This window comes from Leucoraja erinacea, chromosome 5, assembly GCF_028641065.1.
Source record: "Leucoraja erinacea ecotype New England chromosome 5, Leri_hhj_1, whole genome shotgun sequence".
In the NCBI taxonomy this organism is placed as follows: domain Eukaryota; kingdom Metazoa; phylum Chordata; class Chondrichthyes; order Rajiformes; family Rajidae; genus Leucoraja; species Leucoraja erinaceus.
Window position 1 is genome coordinate 42,894,679 of NC_073381.1, and position 27,461 is coordinate 42,922,139.

General features: G+C 40.4%; 1 protein-coding gene across 11 annotated transcripts in view; it reads right to left on the reverse strand.

The window, feature by feature from the left end:
- The window catches only part of dnmt3ab (DNA (cytosine-5-)-methyltransferase 3 alpha b), a 384,047-nt gene that overhangs the window by 61,883 nt on the left and 294,703 nt on the right, over positions 1-27,461 (reverse strand). For all 11 annotated transcript variants that reach the window (XR_008723462.1, XR_008723461.1, XM_055635445.1 and 8 more), the window contains 7 exons: positions 23,408-23,617; positions 17,563-17,721; positions 14,587-14,694; positions 10,441-10,597; positions 6,984-7,130; positions 6,455-6,499; positions 6,284-6,363 (listed from right to left, as the gene is read on the reverse strand). Coding sequence is in view for 9 of the 11 variants with exons in the window: in XM_055635445.1 (XP_055491420.1) it covers positions 6,284-6,363; positions 6,455-6,499; positions 6,984-7,130; positions 10,441-10,597; positions 14,587-14,694; positions 17,563-17,721; positions 23,408-23,617 (906 nt within the window). In the remaining 2 variants the exon portion in view is untranslated. The remainder of the gene's footprint in view (positions 1-6,283; positions 6,364-6,454; positions 6,500-6,983; positions 7,131-10,440; positions 10,598-14,586; positions 14,695-17,562; positions 17,722-23,407; positions 23,618-27,461) is intronic.

Consider the following 27,461-nt stretch of genomic DNA (forward strand, 5'->3'; position numbering starts at 1 on the left):
TGTGAAGCTTCTAAAGTGTGGCAGTTCAAAATATATGCCGGGCATAAAATGTAGGTGTGTGCTTTACTTGGTACTTCCCATACAGAATCAGAATTACGTAGTTGTAAATCAATGAATAGATTGAGTGAAATCAATTTGTAAGTGGATCCTCCTGAGAGGCAGAGGCATAAAGAGAAAAATAAATCATGGCTTAGATTAATTTTATCCCATTTTAAACTGCATACACAGTAGCATCCTCAATTGTCAGAACATTGTTTCTAACGATGAAATCCTGGAATCAAAGATCATTGTATCACTCCAAGAGCTTCATTCCCAGGCAATTGCAGCATTATGGACCACTTTGGTCAGACACTGAGATGTTATTATTGCCAATATGATCATACTGAAGGTCCCAGTTAAGAAATCACCTTTTCAAAGCGGTCTTGTTCTGCTCTAATTTGCCTTGCTTTGTCTGGCATCCATGGCTGGATCTCCACTGCAAGCAGACTAAGCACAGTTATGGAAAGGAAGGCTGACTTTACAATGTCTTAGGATGTTGCAAATAAAATTAAATGGTTTTATACAATTATTGAAGTAAATAATCTGCCATTGAAGGATTAGAATTAATCTATAATGTTTTAGTTCAACAGAGATGGACTTGTTCAACTGTAATGATATTTTTTAATCTGTGGCTTCATTTGTGCATTCCTGGTAACAGATCTACTGAATGCATATGAGGGAACTGCGGATGTGAGTTTACACCGGAAATAGACACAAAATGCTGGAGCAACTCAACAGGACAGGCAGCATCTCTGGAGAGAAGGAATGAATGATGTTTCTGATTCCGTTGTCTGCAGCCCTCAAATGACTGAAATAAGCCCTGTTCCATGAAAGACAGTGATATTAAGAAGAGTGAGTGAGGACACCCAGGCTGATCTGGACTTTACATTTTGAGCAGTCATCACAAGGGAGAGCATCTTTTTGTACATTTTTGTTAAGTTTGGTTTGTCGCCGTAGTGGTTTCCACTTAGATAATAGAAACCACAAGAAAACTTCCATAATCCAAGATTAGATTGTTCAGAATTCCTGATGGACTGATATCTGGTTCGATCATGAGTCCAGAGTGCGAGCCGGGGGTCGGGAGTGTGTAGTAGACATGAGGGTCCAAAGCCCAGTGATGGGTGGGGTACTAGATGGCAAGCAAGATGTGTGGCCAGAGCCGGGACTAGGGTCCTGAATCGAGGGATTGGGAATGTGGGTGGTTTGGCATCTGGAGCCAGATCCAGAATCCTTGTATATTACCTGCTTGCTTTACACTCACTGAGTTCACTAGAAATGTCATTATACTTCTGTGTAACATGTAAAAAAAGTGAAATTAAAGAAGACAAATATTATTAAGGGTAACATCCAATTATCTGGAAAATGTGCTGGTTTGGCACTGAATTATCAAGGGTGCCAGACTATCATAGTTTTATTGCATGCAATACATGGTCAGGTAACGAGGGTACATATATCTTTAAGCAGCTAATGCTTGTGCTGCTGGTGGAGAATGAATAATCCTTAACATGTAAAGGCTGATGTCTACGAGTGGGTTGGAAAGGTGACACATCATATGCGGGCGAATCTGTGGATAATTAAGCACGAATGTGTTGTGCTTTTGTGCTGTCAACGGTCGATTCTTCTATTCATCCTTGCTGTGGGTGCTTGTCTTCTTCATCCTGGCTCTCCTTTACTTCCTCTTCCTCTGATGCTTCCCACTTCCCATTGATAGAGGCCTTGGGTTGGGGATTTGCTCTCCTGTTGCTACGTTGCCGGAGTTCTCAGTGGACAGTGAGATTGGGAATCTTGTCTGGTGAATCATGGAGGGTGCTGCCCCGGTGCTGCAGGCGGACATTGTTCACACCGGGGAGGATCCACCGCAGTCTCTACCAATCGCCCGCATCTAAGGAAGGCACAGGGAAAGCCAAGTGCAGAGGAAATCACCTTTATCCCACAAATGATGATACGCAGCTGTGTCCACCATAGAATGAAGGAATCCGCGTGCTCCAAGAATGCCTCGCAATAACTGTGATGAACTTCATCTCATGGTGGGACATGGCCTGGACAGTGAGTGGAAGCTCACCCAATTCTGGATTCTGAGTTCTGAAGAAGGGCCCCTCAAGTGCAGGCTGCGATGGACTGAACCTTGGAGAAGCCAGCAGTGCTGGTAAGTGTCAGGCAGGCTCACACTGCCTCAACCTCTGTGCTACAAGTTGAGGAGATTGATTCTGCTGGATATTGAGAACCAGTAACCTAGTAATATTATCGTAAGCAGTAAACTCTTATTTAATGGCATAGATCAGCTCCACCAACTTAGAATGTTCCTGAGGTTGTGATGTTCAATGACAACCCAAACATTGGGAAACCTGAGGTTGAGGTGACGAAAGGTCACATTTTTCCACAGTGATTACCTCAGTAATCCACAGTCAGTGTGAACACTGCTCTTCAAAAAAGTCAAGATGGGTCTGTAAAGATCAGCAATTGGGAATAATTTTTAGAATCAACTGGAGCCTCCAGAATTTGTGCAGAAGAGTGCTGATATTACAAGTTCATGTATAGCTCTTCAAATCACTTATTTGCAGAGCAAAAACTGTGATGAAAACCTGGTTGGTGTCAGAGTGAGCAATGCCAGGAAGCTTTGGTAAGTATGACTGAACTTGACCTTGCAATGCTGTAAAGTGGTGTTGCTACCAAATTATTGTTATTTGGTATGTATCAAGTACTATAAGTAAGTGCATCATCCATACAAGCCCATTTTACTCTAGGAAATCTCTGTCTGAAAACGAGAAGCTCAATGCCAGTGAATTTCAAGTATTTTTCTTGATCATTTAGGAATGTGAACAGATATCACTATTGTACTTAATTAATCTGTTCAGTACACATATCAAAAGATAATCCTGTAGTTTGCCATTAAGTGCAGTTTTAATATGAAGGCTGTAAAACTGGTATGATTAATTTAAACCTTTTATCAGAATTTTTAACTTCGACAAATAATCTTAACAAAATTAAACAAAGCCTTTTCATAGAATCATAAAATAGTACAGAATGCCATCAAGCCATTTGAGCTACCTTGCCCCCCACACTAACCACAGGGCACACTTGTGTAATAACCCCATCACCCATAACCCTGCATACCAAAGCAATTCAAGTGTTCATCTTAACACTTCTTAAATGCTGACAGGAACCTAGCTTACATCGCTCTTTCAGTGTGTTCAAGGTATTTATCACTCTTTAGATGTGGGTAGTTCCTCTCATATTCCTCTGAATCTCCCCCCCCCCCCCCCCCTCCCCCTTTACCCCCCCCCCCCCTTTACCCTAAATGCCTGGCCTCTAGATTCATCTACCTCGGATACAGGAAAAAGTTTCATGTAGACGACTATCAATACACCTCATAATTTTATATATCTCATTATTTCAACTCTTAACCTCCTCCGCTCTAGGGAGGACACACCCAGCTTCTCCAATCTCTGCATAACTGAACTGCCACCTTTCAAGCAATATCCTGGTGAATCTCCTCTGTACCCCCTCCAGCACTGTCACACCCCTCTTATACCTTGGTGACCAGAACTACATGCAGTAGTCCAGCTGAGGTCTAACCAATGTTTCATAAAGTTGGAACACAACCACACTATTTCTCTATTCAATAACCCGATTATTGAAGATGGTATTCTGTATGCCCTCTGAACAATATTATCTACCTGCATTGCCAACTCCAATGATCAATGTACTCAGAGGGTCCCCAGTTCTTCAATATTCTAATACTTCATCATTCATAGTGTACAGCCTAGCCTCATCAGTGCTCCCAAAATGCATTGCCATCTATCTCAGTTGCCTAGACAACAAGTACACATTTTATAAATGTTAGAAATATTATTATAAATAAATCTGTATTTCCCTATAGATTTTAACAATGGGATAATCCATAAATTTTACGTTCATAAAAATACATTTTGATTTCTTATTGTAGTATAGGGTTGCCAACTTTCCCGCTCCCAAATTAGGGACAAAGGGTCAAAATAAGGGACAAATTCCCAACGGCAATTTGTTGACCTACTCGGCCGTGGCTGGGTGAATGATGAGTTGGCCCGGGTGATGGACTACAAACAAAGCCCAGCCTTATGAGTTTTGGCCCGCGTGACGTCGCTCGCAAAGTCCGGCATCCCATCCAACTCATGAACCGATGATCGGCCATGAGAAGGTGGTGTCGGCGGTAAGCGAAGGTCGAACAGCTGGCCGGGCTGCCGACCGACGGGGCCACGGGCGAGGCGCTGCTTCTTGCACTCCATGGGCTGTACTACAGTAGCAGTCAAATACGGGACAAGGGCGGTCCCGTATAGGACAAACCAATTTAGCCCAATATACGGGATGTCCCGGCTAATACGGGACAGTTGGCAACCCTATATTAGTATCAAGCAGCCAGTGTAACCAAAACAAAATATGAAAACATATGTCATTGCTTGAAGTTTTGATTTGACAAACATGTTGGATGCAGATCACAGACCAAATATATGTTGGAATGTGCATTAATAGAGCCACCTAAATTACCTCAGGTAAAATGAAACGATTCACTGAAAGGCCCACTCCTTCCCCTATTTCTTATGTTCTTAAGCAACCTCTCTAAAATGTTGCTTACTTTCACTGTTCAGTAAATTGTTCCCCTGGAGCTTTTCATTTTTGGTCATTTCCTACTGGAGGGTGCAGGGCCTACAAAAAACCACAGGGTGAATGGCCAGATTGATGTCAATCACACTGGAAATTCCAGAAACTGCAAACATCAATGAATGCTGAGACTTGGAGCTAAACTTCCTCAGCTAACAGCGTTGGGGTTGACAATCTGCACAAACTCAATGTTCAGCCCTCATATTTAAATACTCAAAGAAAACAAAGAAATAACTAATTTATAAGACTTTTACTAATTGCCTGAAAATCCATTGCAGCTGCCCCAATTTGCTATTGTTATTCGGCTAAAGATATTGGAGGCTGAAACACATTTTTAAGCGTTGAAGAGGTTTTCATCACAATGTCTGTGAAATTATGTGGCCAGAGATAGAATAGCTCCAAGAAAATTCCCAGCCTTTTTTCCATTTTAATATTTTACAGATATAATTCCCAATGGCATGCATTGAGATTAATGGAGAAATTAAGATGGCGGCTAAAAGGGCAAAATATTTGGAGCAATTTTGCCAGCTTACTTTCTCCTTTTTAAAAAAAAACTAATAACACATACTGACTAGCTGTTGAATCATTTGCTTTGAATGTATTCACTGCTAGTTTTCATTAGTTGTTTCCCTCATCTTTGATTTGTGTGTTCCAATCCTCTTCAAATCCATTTTGTCGTTGTTTTATGAATATGAGATTTGAGTGGATCATTTTCAACAGATTTGTACTTCAACAAACATAAGTTAACATATTAAGTACAAATAGCAGATACAATATTCACTGGAGTTGTTACTTATCTGCATTTGAATCAAAAGATATTGAAATAGATAAACAAAGAGATGTACCTGAAGTCAGTCCAATGTAGAGAAAAAACTTAATAGAGGAACAGTTGCAACTATAGGTTCCCGAGGGTGGAGAGCAGGTTGAGTGAACAGAAGTAAAAATATTCCTTCCCCACAACCTTTACTTCCAGCTTGTTATTTGTGTTTTTTTTATGGATTACCATGAAATGAACTGGGAGAAAACTTGGCTGAATTCAATTGTTTGTTTTGGCAGATATTGAGAGTGGTGTTTTGAATATTTGGGATACATACATTTTCCTTTCCTAATGTTCTTTTCCATTGACTTTGATTAACAATTGAAAACTGATTGGCCAAAGTTCATGTTCAGCCATCCCCATAAGTTAGAATTAGCTGAGTTTGTTTAACGTTGTTAGTCCATTTATTTAAAAAAGCCTCAATAATTAATTTTCCAAGCTGAAGTTCTGTTCCACTCACGACTGGAACTGCAGCCATATCCAATGTAAAAGACACACAGGAAAGAGGAATGTTGTACCTGAGCAACAATAAGAACAGTTTCCTAATGATATTTCTGTTCTGCTTCTGGTCACAAAAAAAGGGGAAATCAATTATGAAACCAGTTTTTCTGATCCATCAAACTTTTAAATCAAGCTGTCCCATCCCCGAGAGACCCTGATAAGATAGGGTTGAACCTAGTGACAGCTCACATTGTTATCAGACTGACAATGGCACATACTGGCAGTACTGCTGCTCCAAACCATTGCTAGAAAAAACATAAACCATAAGGAAAAAAGAGAGCTTCTTACCTTGCAACCTTGGCACATCCCTCCGATGAAAAGTGGATGCTCAAGAGAAATATTTTGACTTCCACAGGCAAGGCAGATATCTGCCAAAAGTGAAGATAACAATAATTAGCTTAAGGTAGATTTACATTTGACATATTAAGCATTTTCTAAATTAAATTCTAATATACTCACCTTCAATGTTTCTGCTATTTTGCCTCACATCAAAGACTAGCCTCTCTGAAAAAAAAATATTAATGAAAAAAATTGTAATGTTTTTTTGCATATCAATGAGCTATTTGGTTGGCATGGGAAAATTGGGCTAAAGAGCCTGTTTCCATGCTATGTGACTGTGCCTCAAACCTACATTGTTCAATGGTTTGAAATCCAAGAGGCAAGACAGGGTGCAATTGATGCATACCTGATCTCAAGTTAATTTACACATACCTTTCAGAAGTTACTATTGTGAATGTATAATGACATACTTTCAGCCAAATATTCCATTATGAAAGTATCAGTTTTCATAAGAGTGTAAAGGAGAAATATTGCATAAACATGTTTTTTAATACCTAAATAGATGTTTATATTATCTATTTCTCTTAAAGCTTTCTTGAGGATAACATATCAATCTTCTTTTCATCCTCTTTCTGGATTGATACAATGTGAGTTCTTGCAATCTTACACATACACATGACAAAAATCACAAGAAAGCACAAAATTGTACCTCGAGTTCGCTCATCTATGATTTCTTTGACTTTTAGCTTCTCTGTGCTTCTTCTTGGTTTTTTGGCAGGGGGAGGTGGAGGGAAAGGAGCAGCCTCAGGCTCCAACCAACTTTCTGTATAAACCTCTTTGTATGGATTTCGCTCCTCTGAAAAGCAAATATGATACATTTTATACCATTCTTGTTACTTGAGACAATGCAAAATCAGTTAAAGACTACAGAGGACAATATTGCAAAGCCAAGTAATTCTGAGAGATTTGTTGATATTCATTACCACTTTGCAAATTCATTTCACTGAACCTTAGTTGGTGCATGTGACAAATACATTTTACTTTGACTAAGGGTTGACTGCAACAAACTGTGTCAGACAACTGCCTGTTAAACACTACTTGAATTATTTTTCCACTGAGTTTATTAGCAGGAAGTTTTTGCTTTGCAAATTTACCCTCCAATTTGATAACTTCTTGAGTATTTGGAAAATGAAATTAAAGGCACTATTTATCAATATCAATTTTTTTAAAGATATGGTGTAAATTTCCAAAATTGTCATCCAATCCCAGTTTATAGTTTATGGCAACTGGAAGCAGTAGAGTTACAGTGCCAGAGAGCCGGGTTCGATCCTGACTACGGGTGCTGCCTGTATGGAGCTTGTACGTTCTCTCTGTGGCCATGTGGGTTTTATCTGTGTGATCTGGTTTCCTCCAATATTCCATAGCTATGCAGGTTTGTAGGTTAATTGGCTTCTGTAAATTGTTACTAGTGTGTAGGATAGAACTAGTGTGCAGGTGATCAATGGTCAATGTGGACGTGGTGAGCCGAAGGGCCTGTTTTCAAACGGTATTTCTAAACTATAGTATGCTCACACAGTTTTATTATATAATCAGCCTTTTTATGATAATTTGTGTAATTTGATCTAATGTTTGGAACGATACAGAATTTAACAAGGAAGCCCCCTCCCCCCCATCGTTTCATTATTGATTATGGAGCCAGAAAAGGACTACGCACAGGATACGATGTACTAAACAACGATGTACTAGGACACTGTTAAAAAAAATCCAATTAACACTGAACTATGACATGTACCAAACTGACTCATCTTTACCATATTTCCCAGTCAGGAAATAAAGGCAAATCCAGCTTATTTTGTAACGATCGTGGACATTCTGAAGGATTACATTATCCCATTGTTATTACGTCAGGTACATTAACTTGCCCACTGATAATGCATTTCGTTGTCTCTGTACTGTACACTGACAATGACAATTAAAATTGAATCTGAATCTGAATCTGAATCTGATATGCAGGGAAATCGAAGTAGCTTACCAATCTGTAAATAATACTAAGTTCCAGAAGAATTTTCAAAGCTATTTTGTTCCCTCCTTTTATTTGTTTACATCATTGGGCTATTCTTATGTTTATGGTGAAAGGCTAATATCCACAGGTTAGAGTATTACAATAAATTCTGAACTAAAATTGAATATTTCTACCAGTTCCATTGGGACGACATTGATTAACATAGCATTTGAAATGTATTTGTCATTTTTTTTCAGGTGGAATTGAGTATATAATTGTTTGTGGCAGATATCTATCATCTGCAATGTGATTTTATTATCAAGCATATCTTCCCACCACTCTTCTTTAAGGGGGAATTGTAAACTCCACAAAACATTTTTTTCTTCTGTCATCGTTACTGTTACCTGCTTTTCTCAAGCAACAACAATCTATGAACATCTTTCACCTACCTTCCTCCGCGCTATTGTTCAGGTCTCAAACACTCCTTCCACTGAAAACCATAATTTACCTACATTATTCAGTGGGTGAATAACTTTACCGTTTTACTTATGATCAATAGAATCAATGTGAAACAAAAAGATACTCTGAGTATGCTCACAATATTACTAATTCCTTTGATTTTAGGGTCTCGCTGCTCTGTCAGGGCCAATGCTCCACTATATATGAATGTTTAAAAAAAAAGGTTTGTGTTTTGGTTTTGAACTAGAATATATCCACAAGTCCAGAATTATATAAGTAAATGTATAATCTCTGGAATTTTTGCATTGTTCAATCATGGCGCAGAATAGTGAAATGATAGCTTTTCTGCAACCAAAAGTACTCTCTGCAAAAAAGTATCCAAATAGGAATAGATGTGACAGACTGTAAATAATCTTATGGGCCTGTCCCACTTGTGCAATTTTTAGGCAACTACATGTGACTAGTTTGTTGCCACATGTTCGCTGGTGGTCGCCAGGAGTAGTCTCCTCAGTCGTAGCGCCTTTCTGGTCTCCGCTAAATTTTCAACATGTTGAAATATATTCAGCGACAGTGGGTTTGACGCCAATGAGCGTAGCTTGACTTCTCCTGGCGTACGCGTTGTTGGAGATTGTCGCCAGGATGACGTAGGTTGTTGCCGGTTTATCGGCGACCTGCTACGACTATGCCAATGGCCGTCAGTTGCCAAAAAATCACCAAGTGGGACAGGCCCATTATTCTTTCACCAAAATGAAAAAGCACACCATGTGGATTTGGAGTAAGCCCTTCATATTCACTGAATGCTTTGGAGATAGTTGAAGGAAGAATTGCTCCAACCTTTCAGTAAACATTTGCATTTGCGATGGGTTCTCAGGCCCACACTGCATTGAGGTTCAGAATGAATGTAAGGATCTCACTGTACCAATTGGTGCATGTGATAATAAATGTCTCTTGAAATCTCTCTTGAACTCTTGAATTATACGTCAAACCTGTGACTGAACAAATAAACTGTCAATGAAGAATTTAATGTAGAACCAATTCAACAATGATGACCATCATGGATTTAAAATGTTTTATTTACTGTAATCTCACTGGAGTTTTAATATTATCATGAGAATGTTTCTTGTCCTTTTAACATGCAAGTTATCTTTCAGGTAATATCCCCCTGGGCAGTGGGCAGGAGCTATAGACCTGCACGGAAAGGTAGACGCTCCCGCCCCCACGAGTCTCGGGCAGATGGGGCTCGTCAGTCTGGGAAGGCAGTCCATCTAGGAGAGGGAAAACTCCGATTTAAAACCTCCACTGTCTACTGTCTTGTGGCCATAGAGTCAAAGCCCCTAAGGCAATTGGTCGTTGTCTTCAACCTTGCTCTGGCAGATCCTGCGACAGTGGCAAACTGTCGTTGGTGGCAAACTGTAACGGCCCTGCTGTTCCTTTGGATCGATCAGCGACATGGAGAGGGGGGACGTGCTGCATGGCCAACAGCCTGTCCTCCATATGACATCGCCCAGGCTTGCATCCGACCAGAATGCATCACCCGTGGTTAGTCCATGACCGAGGGGGGCCTAATAATATCCCCCTTGAAGTATACATTCTGGTAGATACTTGTTCCAATACAGATGTGGAAATGCTATCATTTACTGGGATGAAACACTTGCACATGCAGTTGGCAATGAGATTGACCATCCCTATCCATGCTCAACCTTACCTTCAGGTGGATCCAAACATTTTGGCCCCAAGGGTAGAAATCCATCCAAAGCCCAATCAATCATCTGCTTGGTTTGGTTTTCCACACCTTTGGTAGTCTCCAAATCATCATTCCCAGATTGAGCTGGAAAGAGTTTACCTGCTCGGTTGCTTGCCACCTGGAAGTAATGCATTGAAGAATCAGTACATTGTAGAACCTTAGTTGCTGAAAAGCACAAGTTGCATCTCTGGGCAAATCTCAGATTCCTACACATATTGCAGCTTGTGATATCCATGATAACATTCAGCTTTATGACAGACCTATGATTCCCTGTGTCATTAATTTTTCACACCATTTGGGCAAGTTTCAGTGGCAGGAAACTAGCAATATGAAATGTGAGTTATGATGTACAGTTTTTATGTACCGTACTTTTAAAATGAATGATTGTTCAGGTATTCTTAGAGCGCTATGCTGACAAAAGACAAACATTCTTTTGTTCTCTAGAACAATATACCTTTATATAAATTTCAATGAAAAAAAATGTCTTTGTTAATGTTAAAATGAAATTTAGGTCAAAGCTGAAGGCCTATCAAAGTAAAAGAAAAACCACCAGACTGGTGAGAAAAGACTGTAAGTAATTCAACAGAGATAAGAATTTTTATTGAAATTAACGTTATCTTAAATTTTAATGGTGATTGCTTTCTTTCCCCTCATGCTCAAGAAAATAGCGATAATTCTTTGTTCTTGGGCAGTGGCATTTATCAGCAAGTATGGTGACTTCCACAGATTTTCAGCCACTCAATTAAGTTATGGACGTCATAGATTCATTCATATAGCACAGAAACAGATCCTTCGGCCCACTGAGTCTGTGCTGACCATCAAGCAACACCTTCTTACCAGCTCCCCCTAGATGCTAACATTCACCCACACTAGGGCAATTTCCAATGAGTCCTCATTTTGCATGGGCAAAGGAAGAACATGCATACTCTCCACAGACACACCAGATGTCAGGACTGAACCCAGTAGCTGTGCCTTTCATATATGGTCAAATTACACATGACAATGCCAATAAATCCTTCCTCCATCTAAACCTTGTGATGGTCTAAGCCAGCTTCATTAACAATGTTTTCAGCCTTTATCTTGCTAAAGCGCTTCCCTAAGATTGAAATAAATTAGAACCCCATGCTATGGTCAGAATGCAGTCTTTGTGTGTTTCACACTTGTTCTTCCATTTGGCGAGAGAGCAGAGTGTGGATTTTCTAGACTATGGATCATCTCAGCAACTATTGGAAAATCAGAAAAACCTGTAAAGAAGTTTTCCTGCCACATCCCATGTAACAATGAGAGCAGCCTAAGTACAGTCTTCAGTGATTTGCACATTGATAACTGATATTTACTGTGTTCACAGAGCTATTGCAGCAGAGAATGAGGCATGTCAGCCTGTTCAGTCAATATCAGCTCCCTGTAACACTGAAATGTCTCCAGATAAAGACCCCAGGAATTCTTGCCTTGTGAAACACCTGTTCTAGAATTAATCTTGTTATTCTTTTAAGTGCCCGGCAGCGATTGGAATAGCCATGGTAGATGCTTCATAGGTCTGTGTTTAAACCAATTGGACTTGTGGTGCACTGTGCCTGAGAGTTGGTGGTTTTACAAGGCAATAAACAATAGACAATAGGTGCAGGAGTAGGCCATTTGGCCCATCGAGCCAGCACCGCCATTCAATGTGATCCTGGCAGATTATCCACAATCAGTACCCCGTACCTGCTTTCACCCCATATTCCTTGACGACATCCTCTGGCAGATCTACTGCTAGTGAGCTTAGCTGATCCAGTCTAATTGCCAGTACAGTCACCGTCATTTAAGTGAAATGGTTGTAGACAGCATTGTCTTCAAGGTCTCAACAGGCAAACCCAACATTCTTTGGAAGTATAGCCTTTGTTAGGGAAACATGTCAAACTGTACACCATTTTCCAGGTGCAGTCTCACCACATTCCATTATATTATTGCAATAAAAGTTCCTTATTCCTGTATTCAAATCTATTGTAATTAAGGCTAACATAATATTTATCCTTCGAATCAATTGTTTGTTGGCCTTCAATGATTTTCATAGAAGCTGCCAGGTCTCTTTGAATATGAACACTGCCCAATTAATTACCCACCATATGATGTTTTGTTTTTCAGTGATATGCACCAAAGTTGATGCTTTCACCTTATATTCCATCCACTATGATTGAGAACCTTGTGTCATGGTGTCAGGACAACAAACTAGCCCCTGATATCAGCAAGATGAAAGAGTTGGTTGCTGACCTAAGGAAGTGGTGAACACAACCCTGTACTCATCCACATACCTGCTGAGCCTTCATGTTCTTAGGCATCCATATCGCCAGCAACCAAACCTGGCCTCTTCGTACCAATGTGGTGATCATGAATGCGCATCAGCATAGTCACTTTTTTAGGCATCTGGCAATCCAAGGAGGATTCCCCTGAAGTCTACAGATAAGTTTTTGAAACTATTCTGACAGGATGCACCCCAGACTGGTGTGGCAACTGCTTAGCTAAATCACCTGAATCTGCAGAGTGGTGAACACAGCGCAGGCCATCACAGGCTTGTCACTTCCTTTGCTGCATCAGGTAAGGGTCTGAAGAAGGGTTTCGGCCCAAAACGTCGCCTATTTCCTTCGCTCCATAGATGCTGCTGCACCCGCTGAGTTTCTCCAGCATTTATGTGTACCTTGCATCATGTAAGTATTGACACTGGCCATTGCATTTTCTCTCTTCTTTCTCAAGGAAGAATACACAGGAGCTTGAAAGTCCAAATGACCAGACTTAAGAACAGCCTCTTCCCACTGAACCCAATCTCCTCTTTCATCCCTCTTTCCCCAAGCTGCTGCCATGTACATTTACTAAATCTACCTCATTCGGTTATTCTGTATTTATATTTTGATTTTCTTTGTTTCAACCCGTCAGATCCAACTCCAACGTTGCACCATTCTGCAGTTTTGCACTCATCATTGTATTTATCATGACTATATGTATACTGTTTACTTTGTGAGCTTTACTTGAACAAAGATTTCATTGCACCCTATATGGCAATAAGCTCACTCACATATACATCCACTCAAGGGGCTGTCTCACTGTAAGAGCTAATTCAAGAGCTCTCCCGAGTTTAAAAAAAAATCAAACTCGTGGTGAGCACGTAGAATGTACGGAGTGGGTACGTCGGAGCTCAGGACGTCTCTTAGCGGCTCGTAATGCTAGTGGCAGGTACTCGGGAAACGCGGTAAGCTCAGGAAGACTCGGGAAGATTTTTCAACATGTTGAAAAATGTCCATGAGAGCCCCGAGTACCTACGAGCGACTATTACCGTAATTCTCTGAGTTCGAATCAGGGGAAACTCGGAGAAACTCTTGAATTAGCTCGTACAGTGGCCCTATTACTCAGCGTGTTCCAGTCTCCATCAAGCCCTGTTATGCCCTCCTTTGCTTTTGCAACCCCGCTGATTCCAATCTAAAATCATGGGAGACCCCTTCCACCCATGCAATGGACTGTTCCAGCTGCTACGGTCAGGCACACGCCTCCGTTGCCATGCTGTGAGAACGGAGAGGTTGAGAAGGAGTTTCTTCCCAGAGGCCATTTGGACAGTAAACTCCTATCTCACCAGGGACTAACTTTACTGAACGTTTTTCCTTCCATTATTTAATATGTAAAAGAATATGTGTGTGTTTATGATTGTGTTTATAATTTGTTTGGTTGTTTGTTTGTTTGTCTTTTTGCACAAAGTCCGCGAGCATTGCCATTTTCATTTCACTGCACATCTCGTATGTGTATGTGGCGAATAAACTTGACTTGACTTGACTTAAGCAAATTTGGAAAATGATATTTTATCCTCGCAACCAAATTGTAGATATGGATCATGAAAAGCTGGGGTCCTAGCACTAACCCTAATAACTATTTGTAGATATGTGTTGCAGACCCTATTGACTTAGCTGTGATTAAATAGTCATATTCTTGAAATGTGAGCCTTAAATGTAAGCAATAGAACTGGAATGTATGTCCTAAGATTATCACTTAAATGCATAATTATAGATATATAAAAACACCGTTCTCCTGGTCCAATGCCCTGAAAAAGGAGTGCAAATAAAGATTAATGAAGGAATCTCATACCTGTAGGACTTCAAAAATTGCTTTCCTATACATAGGTTGTTTGCTGTAGGTTGGCTGGTGAAAGGCAGTAGAAAAAGTACTCAAAGGCATCAGCTTTTCTACACAGACCTGTCAAACCAGAGAAGACTGAATTCAATGGGAGTTGAAAATTATTGGCAAAAGTACATATGGCCTTTCATCCACACACTTCATGATTTATGTACTTCAAAATGTGAGAAGGAAAGGAATGAACAACAGACATATTTACCAAGCACTTCATTTACCAAGCACTTCACTCTCCAAAACATTCAAGTATGCAATGGGAACTTTCTGAAAGTCAAGGGTGTTGTTATTTACACAAATGCAGTTCCAATTTTACTCAAAGCAAAATCTAACAAACAAGATTGAGATTAAGGGATGATTAAGCAATGTTATTGCTGTTGCTTGAGAGAAGAATCTTACTTGGAGAAAAGAAAGACTTATTTATGCACTGGGATCACAGGTGCGAGCGAACCCAGTGGGCCGAAGGGCCTGTTTCCGCACAGTATCTCTAAACTTAACTAATTTACACTCTCAGGAAAAAATGCCCGTTTCTCTCCCAGATCCAGTCTTGCTTGCTAATTCGCCTTTCCTTTCTGCCCACTTAGCCTGCTGGACTTGTCAACACCAGTTCCTGATCCTTGGTCAAAACCTGCTGGCCTTCTCTCCCCACTGACACCCAGTCAGCAAGCATTGACCATAGATTGGGGACTGAGATTGATCAACTCAGAACATTTCTGATGACAAACATGTGCAATAACCTTTCAGTAGCAGTAGTCAATAACTAAATTGATTAGTTGTGTGTTACTGATATTAACATTTCCCAAGCCTACTTGAGTACATTGGTATTGATAGTCCTAAGGGTCACTGTACGTATGTATTTACACACCTCACATAGTGAAGGTTTTAATTTGCTTGGTTGTCAGAGAACAAGGACCAGAGAACTTAAAAATCACCATCAATTGTTTTGCATGCTTTCCTTTTGCTTACGTGTTATATTTTGGGTGATTATTGGTGTGTATTAACTTTTTTTGTCAATGATTAGTGATGTACAGCACTTTGTTGCAACTATGATTGTTTTTAAAGTGCTCTATAAATTAATTATTATTATTATTATTATTATTATTATTATTATTATTATTATTTTTGTATGTGTGAGTTGAGCATAACTGGAAAAGTTTAACAGATCACTTGGGTCACTTGGAGTCCAGAAGTGTTCAACAGCAATTTTAGAAGTATATCTTCTGCATATCTGTAGGTTAATTGTCCTCTGTAAACTGCCTCTAATGTGTAGTAAGTTTAGTTTAGTTTAGAAAAACAGGTTTTTTGGTCCACCGAGTTGACGCCGGCCATCGATCACCCATTCACACAAGTTCTGTTTTATCCCACTTTTGCATCCACTATCTATACACGAGGGGCAAGTTTCAGCGACTTGAAACCTACAAGTCTGGGATGTGGAAGGAAACCAGAGCAGCCACGTAGTCACGGAGTGAACATGCAAACTCCACAAAGACAGCACCTGAGGTCAGGATCGAACTCAGGTCTCCGGCACTCTGAGGCATCAGCTCTACCATTGTGCTGCCCAAGTGGATGAAAAAGTGGGATAACATATAACTAGTGTGAGTGAGTGATCGATGGTTGGCATTGACTCGATGGCCCCAAGGGCTTGTTTCCAAGTTGAATCTTTACACTGTTTCCTTTTTATGCTCTGCCCTGTTTCTTTTTTCCTTGATTTATTTTTTCTTCTTTCTTCTTTCTTATATTTCTGCCTCGCGTTGCTTAACAATTTCCCTCCCTTTATCTTGTGTTCTCTGCACTCTATTCCTTTCTCATCTCCAGTGGGATAGGTTAAATACTTTTTTCTCTCCGCTTCCTCATCAGTTTTTATCTCCTGTTCATCCTGCCCTCTGTTTATTATTACAGGCTCACAAAGCTCAAAGCCACCACAAAGCCACCACATTTCATGCATTCTTGGTTTTCCTGCAACAAATCAAGAACCTAATGGAATTGTGACAAAGGTTTTAGATTTGTATCCATAAATTCCAGATGTTTCCCGACATTTCCTTTCAGAACTCAGATTGCTTGATTTTCTCAATTCCTTCTGTTGGGATTGTTCTGTGTATCACCCTTGGCAAATGCGTTGTTGAGAGGCTTCCACTCCTCTGCGTTCTTATTCTCAGCTGGGATGCAAGTAGAGTTAATGTTCTGGATTCTCACCCTCTCAGTCTGACCTTTGGCATCACCCCAATTCACCAGACTGACACCTTAGGGGTTTTGGAGGTTGGGTGAATTTTCATTGTTATTCTGTGGCACTAGAAATGAATATTTTTATTATTTCAAAAATACAGTGACAAGGCCATTAATCACTATCCACCCCTGATTGTGGTTGAATTCAATGACCTTCTGGGCTATTTTCAGGACCATTTTTATGTGTCAGTTGGGGGAGAGTGTGGAGAGTGAACATTGAGAATTGGCTGGGCTTGGATAAGAATGGGGAGTGATTTTTGGGCATGATTAATACCTTCATATCTGCAAAGATCTATGATCCTCTGGGCAAAGAATCAATTATTGCCAAAGTGAGAAAGGATGAAAAAAATCCTTCTCTGTTGGACATTTGTAAACAACATGGTTTCTGATCGTCAAACAACCGCTTTATGGTTACCATTATGATGCAAGGTTTTTAATTTTAGGTTTATTTAATTCAACTATATATCCAATTACTGTGAAATCTTAACTCTGTCCCATTAATTCAATTCTCTGCACAACCAGTTTAGTTACCTAACAGCTATATCATTGTATTACCAACAGGATATTGATGTTTTGCTATTTCACCTCAACTGTTTCTTTGCCAATATATAAAAATCATCACATCAGTGATCTTTGAACGATGCAATGTTGAAGGTCCGTGCAAAGTCTTGTCACATAAACAAAAAATAAGTTACAACATGTTGAACTTACAACTGAGAATTTGCCATCTCCAAACCACATCACCCATCGTGTTCCTTCAGCTGCCCGACTCCGGCCAGTCATCCACCAGGACACAATACGACCTGGCCACCACGAGAATCCTCTGAGCTTTCCCCACACCAGCTCTCCAATGCCAAATCCTCGCCCATCCTGGGTAAAATAAGAGGCAAATGTTAATGAAGGAATTGGACATTGCTACAAAATACTTGTGAAGCATGGACTGCGTTCTTAATTCAAACAGTGTTGCATGTGTGAAATGTTTTAAGTATGTGTGAAATGTTTTAAGTTTTAAGTTTCTTGTGCGATGCTCCGGTATTCCCTGGGAAACGTCTTCTCATTTTGCACTGTACAACTGTTGCTTTGCAAGATGACAATAAAGGTTGATTGATTGATAATAATAATAATAATAATTTTATTCATAGAGCACTTTAAAAACAAACATAGCTGCAACAAAGTGCTGTACATCACTAATCATTGACAAAAAAGTTAATACACACCAAAAAATAACAATCAAAAGAAATAGTAGGAAAAGACGTAAAATAAAGAAACATCAAAAATACCACAAACAGAAGCAAAGCCTCAGGCATGGTCAAAAGCCAGGGAGTACAAATGTGTTTTAACACTGGATTTGAAGATGGACAGTGAGGGGGCCTGTCTGATGTTCCAGAGTGCCGGAACAGCAACAGAGAAGGCTCTATCCCCTCTGAGCCTCCGACTAGACCTCGGTACCTCCAGGAGCAGCTGACCAGCTGACCTGAGGCAGGAGCGTATGGGTGGAGCAGCTCAGAGAGGTAAGGCGGGGCGAGCCCATTCAGAGATTTAAAAACAAATAACAGTATCTTAAAATGAACTCGAAAGTGCACCGGGAGCCAGTGTAGGGAGGCCAGAATTGGCGATATGTGCTCCCTCTTTCGAGTCCCTGTTAAAAGGCGAGCAGCAGCATTCTGAACCAACTGGAGGCGAGCCAGTGAAGAACGAGCAACACCAAAATAGAGCGCGTTACAGTAATCCAGCCTAGATGTAATAAAGGCATGGATTACTGTCTCAAAATGCTGCCGCTCGAGAATGGGCTTCACCTTCGCCAGCTTCCTTAGGTGAAAGAAGCTGGACTTAACCACCGCGCATATTTGGCGATCTAATTTAAAGTCACTGTCCATCCTAAAACCCAGGTTCACAACTGTTGGCTTCACGTACCTTGACAATGGACCTAAATCAACAAATGGAGGTTCACGGCAGCCATTGGGATCAAATAAAATCACCTCTGTCTTCTCTTCATTAAATCCAAGAAAGTTTAGGGCCAACCAGGACTTAATGTCATCAAGACAAGACAGAAGCAATTTTACAGAAAAGGCGTCTTCCCCCCTCAGCGGCAAATAAAGCTGGGTATCATCTACATAACAGTGGAAAGAGATGCCATGCTTTCTAAGGATGGAACCCAGAGGAAGTATGTACAGCGAGAAAAGCAGGGGCCCCAGAATCGAACCCTGTGGAACCCCATATGACAGGGGAGCGGAAGAGGATTCAAACCCAGCAAGGCCACTCCATCGCCGTTCATTAGTTTGAATGCTTTTATTTCATAAATTGGCTGTAAAAGACAGAATTTATGGAGTTGTCTAATGTTCATGTCTAAACTCCACAAAGGTTTCCCAGCCAGAGGAAAGGCCTCATCCTGCCTCAGGTTCAAAGAAAATTCAAATTAACTAATTTCTACATCATAATTTCTGGTTCTAACCAGATATTATGTTCACTCTTTTTTGGAATAACATTGTTAAATATGCAACCATTACTTGAAAGGCACATCTTAATCAAGGATACTAAGCCTGGATGTTTTTGGTAGACATGTCTGGCTAAAAGTAAAATGAAATGCAACTGTGGAAGATCTGGAATATAAACAGAAAATGCTGGAAATACTCAGCTGGCCAAGCACCATCAACAGAGAGTGTGACAGTTAACATTTCAGGTAGCATACTACCCTAATTTTGTTATCTCTTCCAAATATTATATATTGAAAGTACTTGCAATTTTCAGCAGGCCAAACAGCAACTATTGAAAGAGGAGTGGCTTAAACATTTCAGGTGAATGTGAGTTTTCATCCCATTAACAGATTTTGATTTTGTATGAAACGTCTGACATATTTATTGTTCTTTGAGATGAAATCTATGTGGATCTTAGCAAAATCGTTGACAAAATGCAGACAATTGAAACACCCTTTGGGATCAAGAGGAAAATGGCATGATGGATTGAAACTTGGCACCATGGCAGAAAGCAAAGTGTGATGGTCACTGGCGCGTGTTTTGGTGAACACAAGATTGTTTGTTACGCGGACCTGCAGGGCTCAGTGTTCTGCATTTTGCTATGATTTAGGCTGAATTTCTTTTTTTGGTGCAAAGGAAATTATGAACCAATCTTCTTGAACTGTGCAAAATTATGAGTAATCGACATAGAACAAGCAATCTAATTTCCTAGGACAATAACTAGGGGCCAGAGTTTAAGATAATTGATTGAGGAACAGTATTGAGGACATATTTTCCTTGCCTGAAAGATAAACTGGAAGAAACTTTAATCCATTTAAAAAGTACCCAGAGAAACACTTGAATACCATCACTTGAAAGACCTCTAACCCATTATTTCTGAGTGAATTACCTTTCTTTGAAATATAAATTTCTACGATTCTTTGATTTACAGAAATTATAGTAGATACTGATCGATAGCTTTTCAATCAGATTATCCATTCTGATTTAAATCCTGGTCTTTAAATTATCAAAGGCAATAATTTTGAGCAATAACTGGCTGAACTTCCTACTTTACCTTATGGTTGTTATTCAGACACTTGCTAAGGTTGATGTAAAGTGCATATCAGCATCACAGCTCAGTCAATTCTGGAGCTACCATTGGTGTTTAATCCATCGGGAGGCCAGATATGCTATAATAGAACATGATCTCGCTGGATATACTTGGAGCAATACAGAGATTCTGTCTCACCATCCTGACTTACACTGACCTTAAAGACATCCCAAATATGTTGAGTCTCTCATCACAATGTGCACAGTCTACAATGTGTTTTTGCAATCACACTTTTTAAACGCCAAGAACTGGCAACGTTCTGATCGGTTGTGGCAAAGGGGATTTTTTACAAGGCAAATGTCCAACGCATGGCACAATGACCATTTCCTGAAATTGTTTTGACAACTGCCATTTACCGCTGCACTCTCAATAGTGAGTAAGCTGAAAGTTAGCATGCAGGTACAGCAGGCAGTGAAGAAAGCTAATGGCCATCATTGCGAGAGGATTTGAGTTTAGGAGCAAGGAGGTCCCACTGCAGTTGTACAGGACCCGGGTGATTCCGCACCTGGAGTATTGTGTGTAATTTTGGTCATCTAATTTGGGGAAGGACATTATTGCTATTAAGGGAGTGCAGTGTAGGTTCACCAGGTTAATCCCCGGGATGGTGGGTCTGACATATGATGAAAGAATGGGTCGACTGGACTTGTCCAGACTTTAGCTGGAATTTAGAAGGATGAGAAGGTTTTATAGAACCATATAAAATTCTCAGGGGATTGGACAGGGTAGATGCAGGAAAAATTTTCCCGATGTTGGGGGAGTCTAGAACCAGGGGTCACAGTTTAAGAATAAGGGGTAGGCCATTTAGGACTGAGATGAGGAAAAACCTTTTTACTGAGAGAGTTGTGAATCTGTGGAATTCTCTGCCACATAAGTCAGTGGAGGCCTATTCACTGGATGTTTTCAAGAGAGTTAGATTTAGCTCTTAGGGCTAAGGGAATCAAGGGATATGCGGGAAAAGCCAGAACGGGGTACTGATTTTGGATGATCAGCCATGATCATATTGAATGACGGTGCTGGCTCAAAGTTCCGAATGGCCTACTCCTGCACCTAATCTCTATGGTTCTATGTTCCTATTTGATGAGAAATATTTTGGGAGCTGCGCATATAATGTTACTTGCATGGGCAAATAAGAAAGAAACAAGAAAGAAACTTGTTATGCAACAGTTATGAAAGTCAGTGATTGGACACATAATCATGACCCTATGAGCAGGGTATCAATAAAAAGAAGCAAAGGATGAAGGTGATGGGAATTAGTTTCAAAGGGGTAAGTTACATAGAGAATGATTGATATTTGAAATGTGCTTCTCTTGCTGGTGGAATCACTACCAATGACTATATTTAAGAGGTATTCAGCCAAACAGGCATGGCAGAGAGGAAAGAGTACTAATATTGATTAGTATAAATGTGCAAAAAGATTGGCATGGATGCAGTGGGCTGACAGACATGTTTATGTGCAAACATTCTATGACTATGATCATGCACTTTATAGACAATAGGCAGAGTTTAGCATCAATATTGCTTTGTAATTTAATTCTATTTTACTCACAAAGCACCTGCTACCTGGTTGAATTCAAGCTGATCAGTGTTTATACATGTGCCATGTTACCAAGAGGTGCCCTTACTTGTGAATCTAAAATATTGTTGGCCTCTTTAGCTTTATCCAGTTCCAACTACATTTTATAGACAATAGACAATAGACAATATGCGCAAGAGTAGGCCATTTGGCCCTTCGAACCAGCACCACCATTCTATGTGATCATGGCTGATCATCCACAATCAGTACACCGTTCCTTACTTCTCCCCATATCGTTTGACTCCGCTATCTTTAAGAAATCTGTCTAACTCACTCTTAAAAGCATCCAAAGAACTGGCCTCTACCGCCCTCTGAGGCAGAGAATTCCACAGACTCGCAACTCTCTGTGTGAAAAAGTATTTCCTCATCTCCATTCTAAATGGCTTACTCCTTATTCTTAAACTGTGGCCCCTGGTTCTGGACTCCCCCAACATCGGGAACATGTTTCCTGCCTCTAGCGTGTCCAAGCCCTTAACAATCTTATATGTTTCAATGAGATCTCCTCTCATCCTTCTAAACTCCTGAGTGTACAAGCCCAGCTGCTCCATTCACTCAGCATATGGCAGTCCCGCTATTCCGGGACTTTCATCCCATCCTGGGATTTTCAAGCATGGTTCAATCCTACATCTGTTTACCCACAGTCTTTTAAGCCATTTTATTTGTGGTGTTTTCTCACTCCTTAACTGATGATAGTTTGACCTTTACATTCCCCTCGCGTGATGAAATACTTAGCCTCCTGTCAATGTCTTCATTAGTGAAAATGTTACATTTGGGGAATCAAACTTCACCTCTATATACGGGCCAAACATGGACAATTGGGACAAACTTAGAAAGAGGTGCAACGCACAGGCCCTGAACCTGGTGAGACGCAGGAGGAACCCGGCTGGGACTCACCCCACAGAGCACAGTCCCTCCATGCACTAGAGTCTCCCAATCCCTGCAGAGTATTATTAAGATGGCTGATCCGTGGGCGGTTGTTGCTGGGATACAAGTCGGGGCCTGATCAACCCCGGCTGGGTCGCCTGGGCCAGGGTGTCTGATGTTGTGAGACCCGAAACACCCGATGACCCCAGGTCACATCACTGAGGATGTGTCCCAGCGCATCTAGAAGATGTATATTTTTCACACCGATGGGGCATCTTGGATGGTTTGAACGAGTTGAGCCAAAGGGCCTGGTTCCATGCTGCGTGAGTCAATGACCCTCTGGTGTTATGCTCTGCACTGAACCTCCGATTCTTACTAAGTAGCCCATATTGCACCAAGGTCCAATGACCAATTCGTGTAGTGATCACACCCTGAAAATATTTCAGAATTGTATTAGTTCTCTTTTTCTGAGTTCTGAAGAATTGAATATGTTACCTTTCACGACTCTCAAGTTGAATGTCCAATTCGTAGCAAGGGATGGAATAGTTAACTTACTTCATATTCTGAATCCTCCTCCACTGCTTTGACAGGGTCCTTCTCGGCTGTCTCGTGTGAAATGACTGAAGGTTCTGAAGTTGTTACAATTCTGGGAGGTGCTGGTTCAGTGGGCTGCTGGGAAGTGGTTGTGCTTGTTTCTTTTTCTTTCTGAACTGGGATATCTTCCTGTGCACCCATCACTGCGACAATCTTTGCCCTCTTCTCAGCCTACAGGTTGCAGATGATTGGTAACATGGGGAATCAATGGAGTTGGTTAGAATAAATAAGTGAGCAGTAGCCTTGACGATATCAACACAGTTCATGTAAAATATATTCATTTTGTATTGCCTAACATCAAACATCTACTAAATAAATATTTTTAACAAACAGATGACTAGAAACGGTACAATTTGCTCCTTTAAGCTCTTAGCGTCACATTTGCGCATTGCTTGGTGTTTTGAGCTATTTTCTTCTGGAGAAATAAACTTTGACGAAAGGTACTTCTTTTCTTAAAACGATCTTCCTCTCTTTCGATTGGACCAGTGCAATATCAAGCAATAATTTCACACAGAACCATTCAGGTTCACATTCGGCCCAGCCCAACAAGTTTTTTAGTGAGTTTGGGTGGTCTCAGCTTTTTCCATTGAAGAAATTATTCTCAGTTTGGTGACACCCAGCAACAGATTATTGGCTTCATTTGTAAACACCTCAGTTGCAAATGTGTATATAAGTGTCACTGTGATAGGATACAATGTACACACTGGAAATTGGATGAGAACGGGCTAAGAAGACAAAAATATGAAATCAAATGATGGAAATTCACAACCAATAAAGCAGATCAAAGCGCTGCATGCTGTCATGATGGTGATGTGCAATTTAAGGAATTACAGGGGAATATCAGTTGTGATTTCTTTTTGAGCCAGATAATCTGAAGTGACCTGGACAAATGATCTATAGACACATTCAATTCCCACAAAGGCTGTTGACTCCAGATATTATAAAAAAAAATTTACTTCATTAAATGTTCACACTATTAAGAAGCCAGTACAATCATTAATGATAATGAAGTTTGCATATTGTCACAAGCAACATAATTCAATAGTGGTCTTTGTGGAATGAAATCTGCTGACATTGCTTCATCAAGCTTATAAGAAACTGTAGATGCAAAGTCATGCATTTAACTCTTAACCCCTTCCATTCCCTCACAAACCGTATCTCTCATCACCACGTCATCCAACTGCTGCCCCAGCACCCTGTGAAATAGTTTGACAAGTACATCAGTTGTACGAAATAGCTGTGGAAAAAAAACAACTACGTAGGCCTCCCATAATTTATCTCAGTATGAATCTACCATGGACATGTTTTCTAATTGTGTTTTTACTTGTTTTCTATTTGTGTCTTGTTTTTCTTTTGCAGTCTGTTTCCTTACACTGTGTTGTAGAATAAATGTGTATTTTTATGTATGATTTATTTTTTCATATGGTGGCTGGGTCTATATGCCTGTGACACTGCTGCAATATTTTCATTGTAGATGTATTTCACTGTGCATGTGCACATGACAATAAACTCCATATGATTTGACTTGACTTGGCCAGCAAACATTCAGCAATCCCCACCAAGTTTTCGCCATGTAGCAGAACTCTTCCATTGACAAATCAAGCAGTAGTATGATAGACATACTCATGACATCAGCCAGGATATTGTAAGAGCTTTGGAGGCCCAACCATATTCATCTTTCCTCCATTATAATATCAGCTCACTGTTGGACCTGAAGTTTGGTTCAATCCATTGATCATGAGATAATGAAGCAGTCTAAGGTTGACCACAGGTAAGTAACTATCATGCACACGTTGCCAATGATTATCTCAAGCAAGAAACACCTGCACTAAGGTGGCACAGTGGAGCACTGTAGAGTTGCTGCCTTTTACAGAGGCAGAGACTCAGGTTGGATTCTGACTATGGGTGCTGTCTGTACGGTATTTTTACGTTCTCTCTGTGACTGCATGGGTTTTCATCAGGTGCTCTGGTTTCCTCCTGCATTCCAAAGATGTACAGGTGTGCAGGTTAATTGGCTTATGTGAGTTGTCCCTAGTGTGTAGGATATAACTAGTGTATAGGTGATTGCTGGTCAGTGCTGATTCGGTGGGCCGAATAAACTCTTTTTGCGCTGTCTCGCTAACTAAACTAAACTTGGCAGTCAATGGCATTACCATCTCTTTATCAATATCCTGGGAGAAGTGACCAGTTGACTGAACCAACCAATAAAGTACTCTGGTTACAAGAGCAGAAAGAGACTGGGTATTCTGGGTAAGTAAATTACGCTGTATTTCCGTCTTCCCTTGATTCAAGAGGCATACGTGAGAAATGGATTTGTCTTCACTTGCCTGGTGAGTGCAGCTTCTACCACATTTATGAAAACTGAATCAACCCAAGACAAATTAGCTTACTGAATTGTCACCTTGTGCACCACTTTAAACATTTACTTCCTTCACAACTGGTGCACAATGGATCATATGTAAGATGCATCACGGAAATCTTCTAAAGTTCTTTCATTGCTTCAAAGTTAAGGCTATGGGACATAGCTACCAGACAAAGTTTCTCAAAGGCTATAACTGATATTTAGGCACTTTATGCATCTCCATCATTGTTCATATCCATTCCGAAATGGAAAATAAGTAATTTATCAGTATAAATGTGTTGATCCAGAAACTAAAATATAAATGGCTATTTACATAAAATAAGATAATCATGATCTTACTGGTGCATTTATGTACAGTACATCAAGTGTTCAAGTCCATCAACATATGCTATTGGACAACAGGATAACACAACTTAAATGTGCTATCCATTAATAATTCAACAACCACACAAGATTCATGAATTGGTGCCTGATTATTGTTCATAAGTCTATGTCATAGGAGCAGAATTAGGCCATTCAGCCCATCGAGTCTACTCCGTCATTCAATCATGACAGATCTATCTCACCCTCTCAACCTCATTCTACTGCTTTCTCCCCATAAACTCTGACATCCGTACTAATCCGACTAAATAAATTCCTCCTTCTCTTGTTTAGTTTTAATTTTAATATACTGCCAAAATATATGCCTGCCATACATACCCTTTATGTCAATGTTTTGTGCGATGGTCTGGGCTGCGTCCACAATTCTCTGCAATTTCTTGCGGTCTTAAATGGAGCTGTTCCCAAACCAAGCTGTGATGCATCCTAATGAAATGCTTTCTACTGTGCATCTGTAGAAATTGGCGAGAGTTGTTGGGGGCATGCCGATGTTCCTAAGCCTTCAAAGGAAGTAGTCATTGGTTGGCCATTGGTTCTTGGCCATTGCTTCAATATGGATGGTCCAGGAGAAGTTGTTGGTGATATTTACTCCTTGAATTTTAAGCTTGCAACCATCTCTGCTTCGGTGCTGTCAATGCAAACTGAGGTATGTGTACCACTTTGCTTCCTGAAGTTGATCACCATCTCCTTTGTCTTGCTGACTTTAAGGGAAAGGTTGTTGTCTTGACACCAGGACATGAGGATCTCTATCTCCTTCCTGTACTCCATCTCATCATTATTTTGAAATCCGGCCCACAGTGGGGGGTGTCGTTTACAAATTTGTAAATTAAATGAGATTTATACATGGTTGCACAGTCATGGGTGTACAAGGAGCAAAGGAGGGGGCTGAGAATGCATCCTTGTAGAGCACCAGTTAAGGATTATTGTAGAGGATTATTTGTCCCCTATCCTCACTCAGGAAGTCGAGGATCCAGTTGCAGAGATGAGTGCTGACTCCGTCCCGCGAGTTTGGTGATGAGCTTGGATGGGATATGGTGTTAAAGGCAGAGATGTAGTTTATGATATAGGAGTCTTTCCCATGTATGTCAATGAGTAAAAATAAATTCAATTTTTATTATTTTTGTGAAACTGTGCTTTTAATGTTGGGTTTTCTGACCGGTACATAATCAGGGAAATTATTCAGACAGATCAATGGTTCTCATTTTAGATCCTATGTTCACTGAGTGTCCATCCTCAAACTATTTATACTGCAATCAATGTTAAATCCTCAATTAT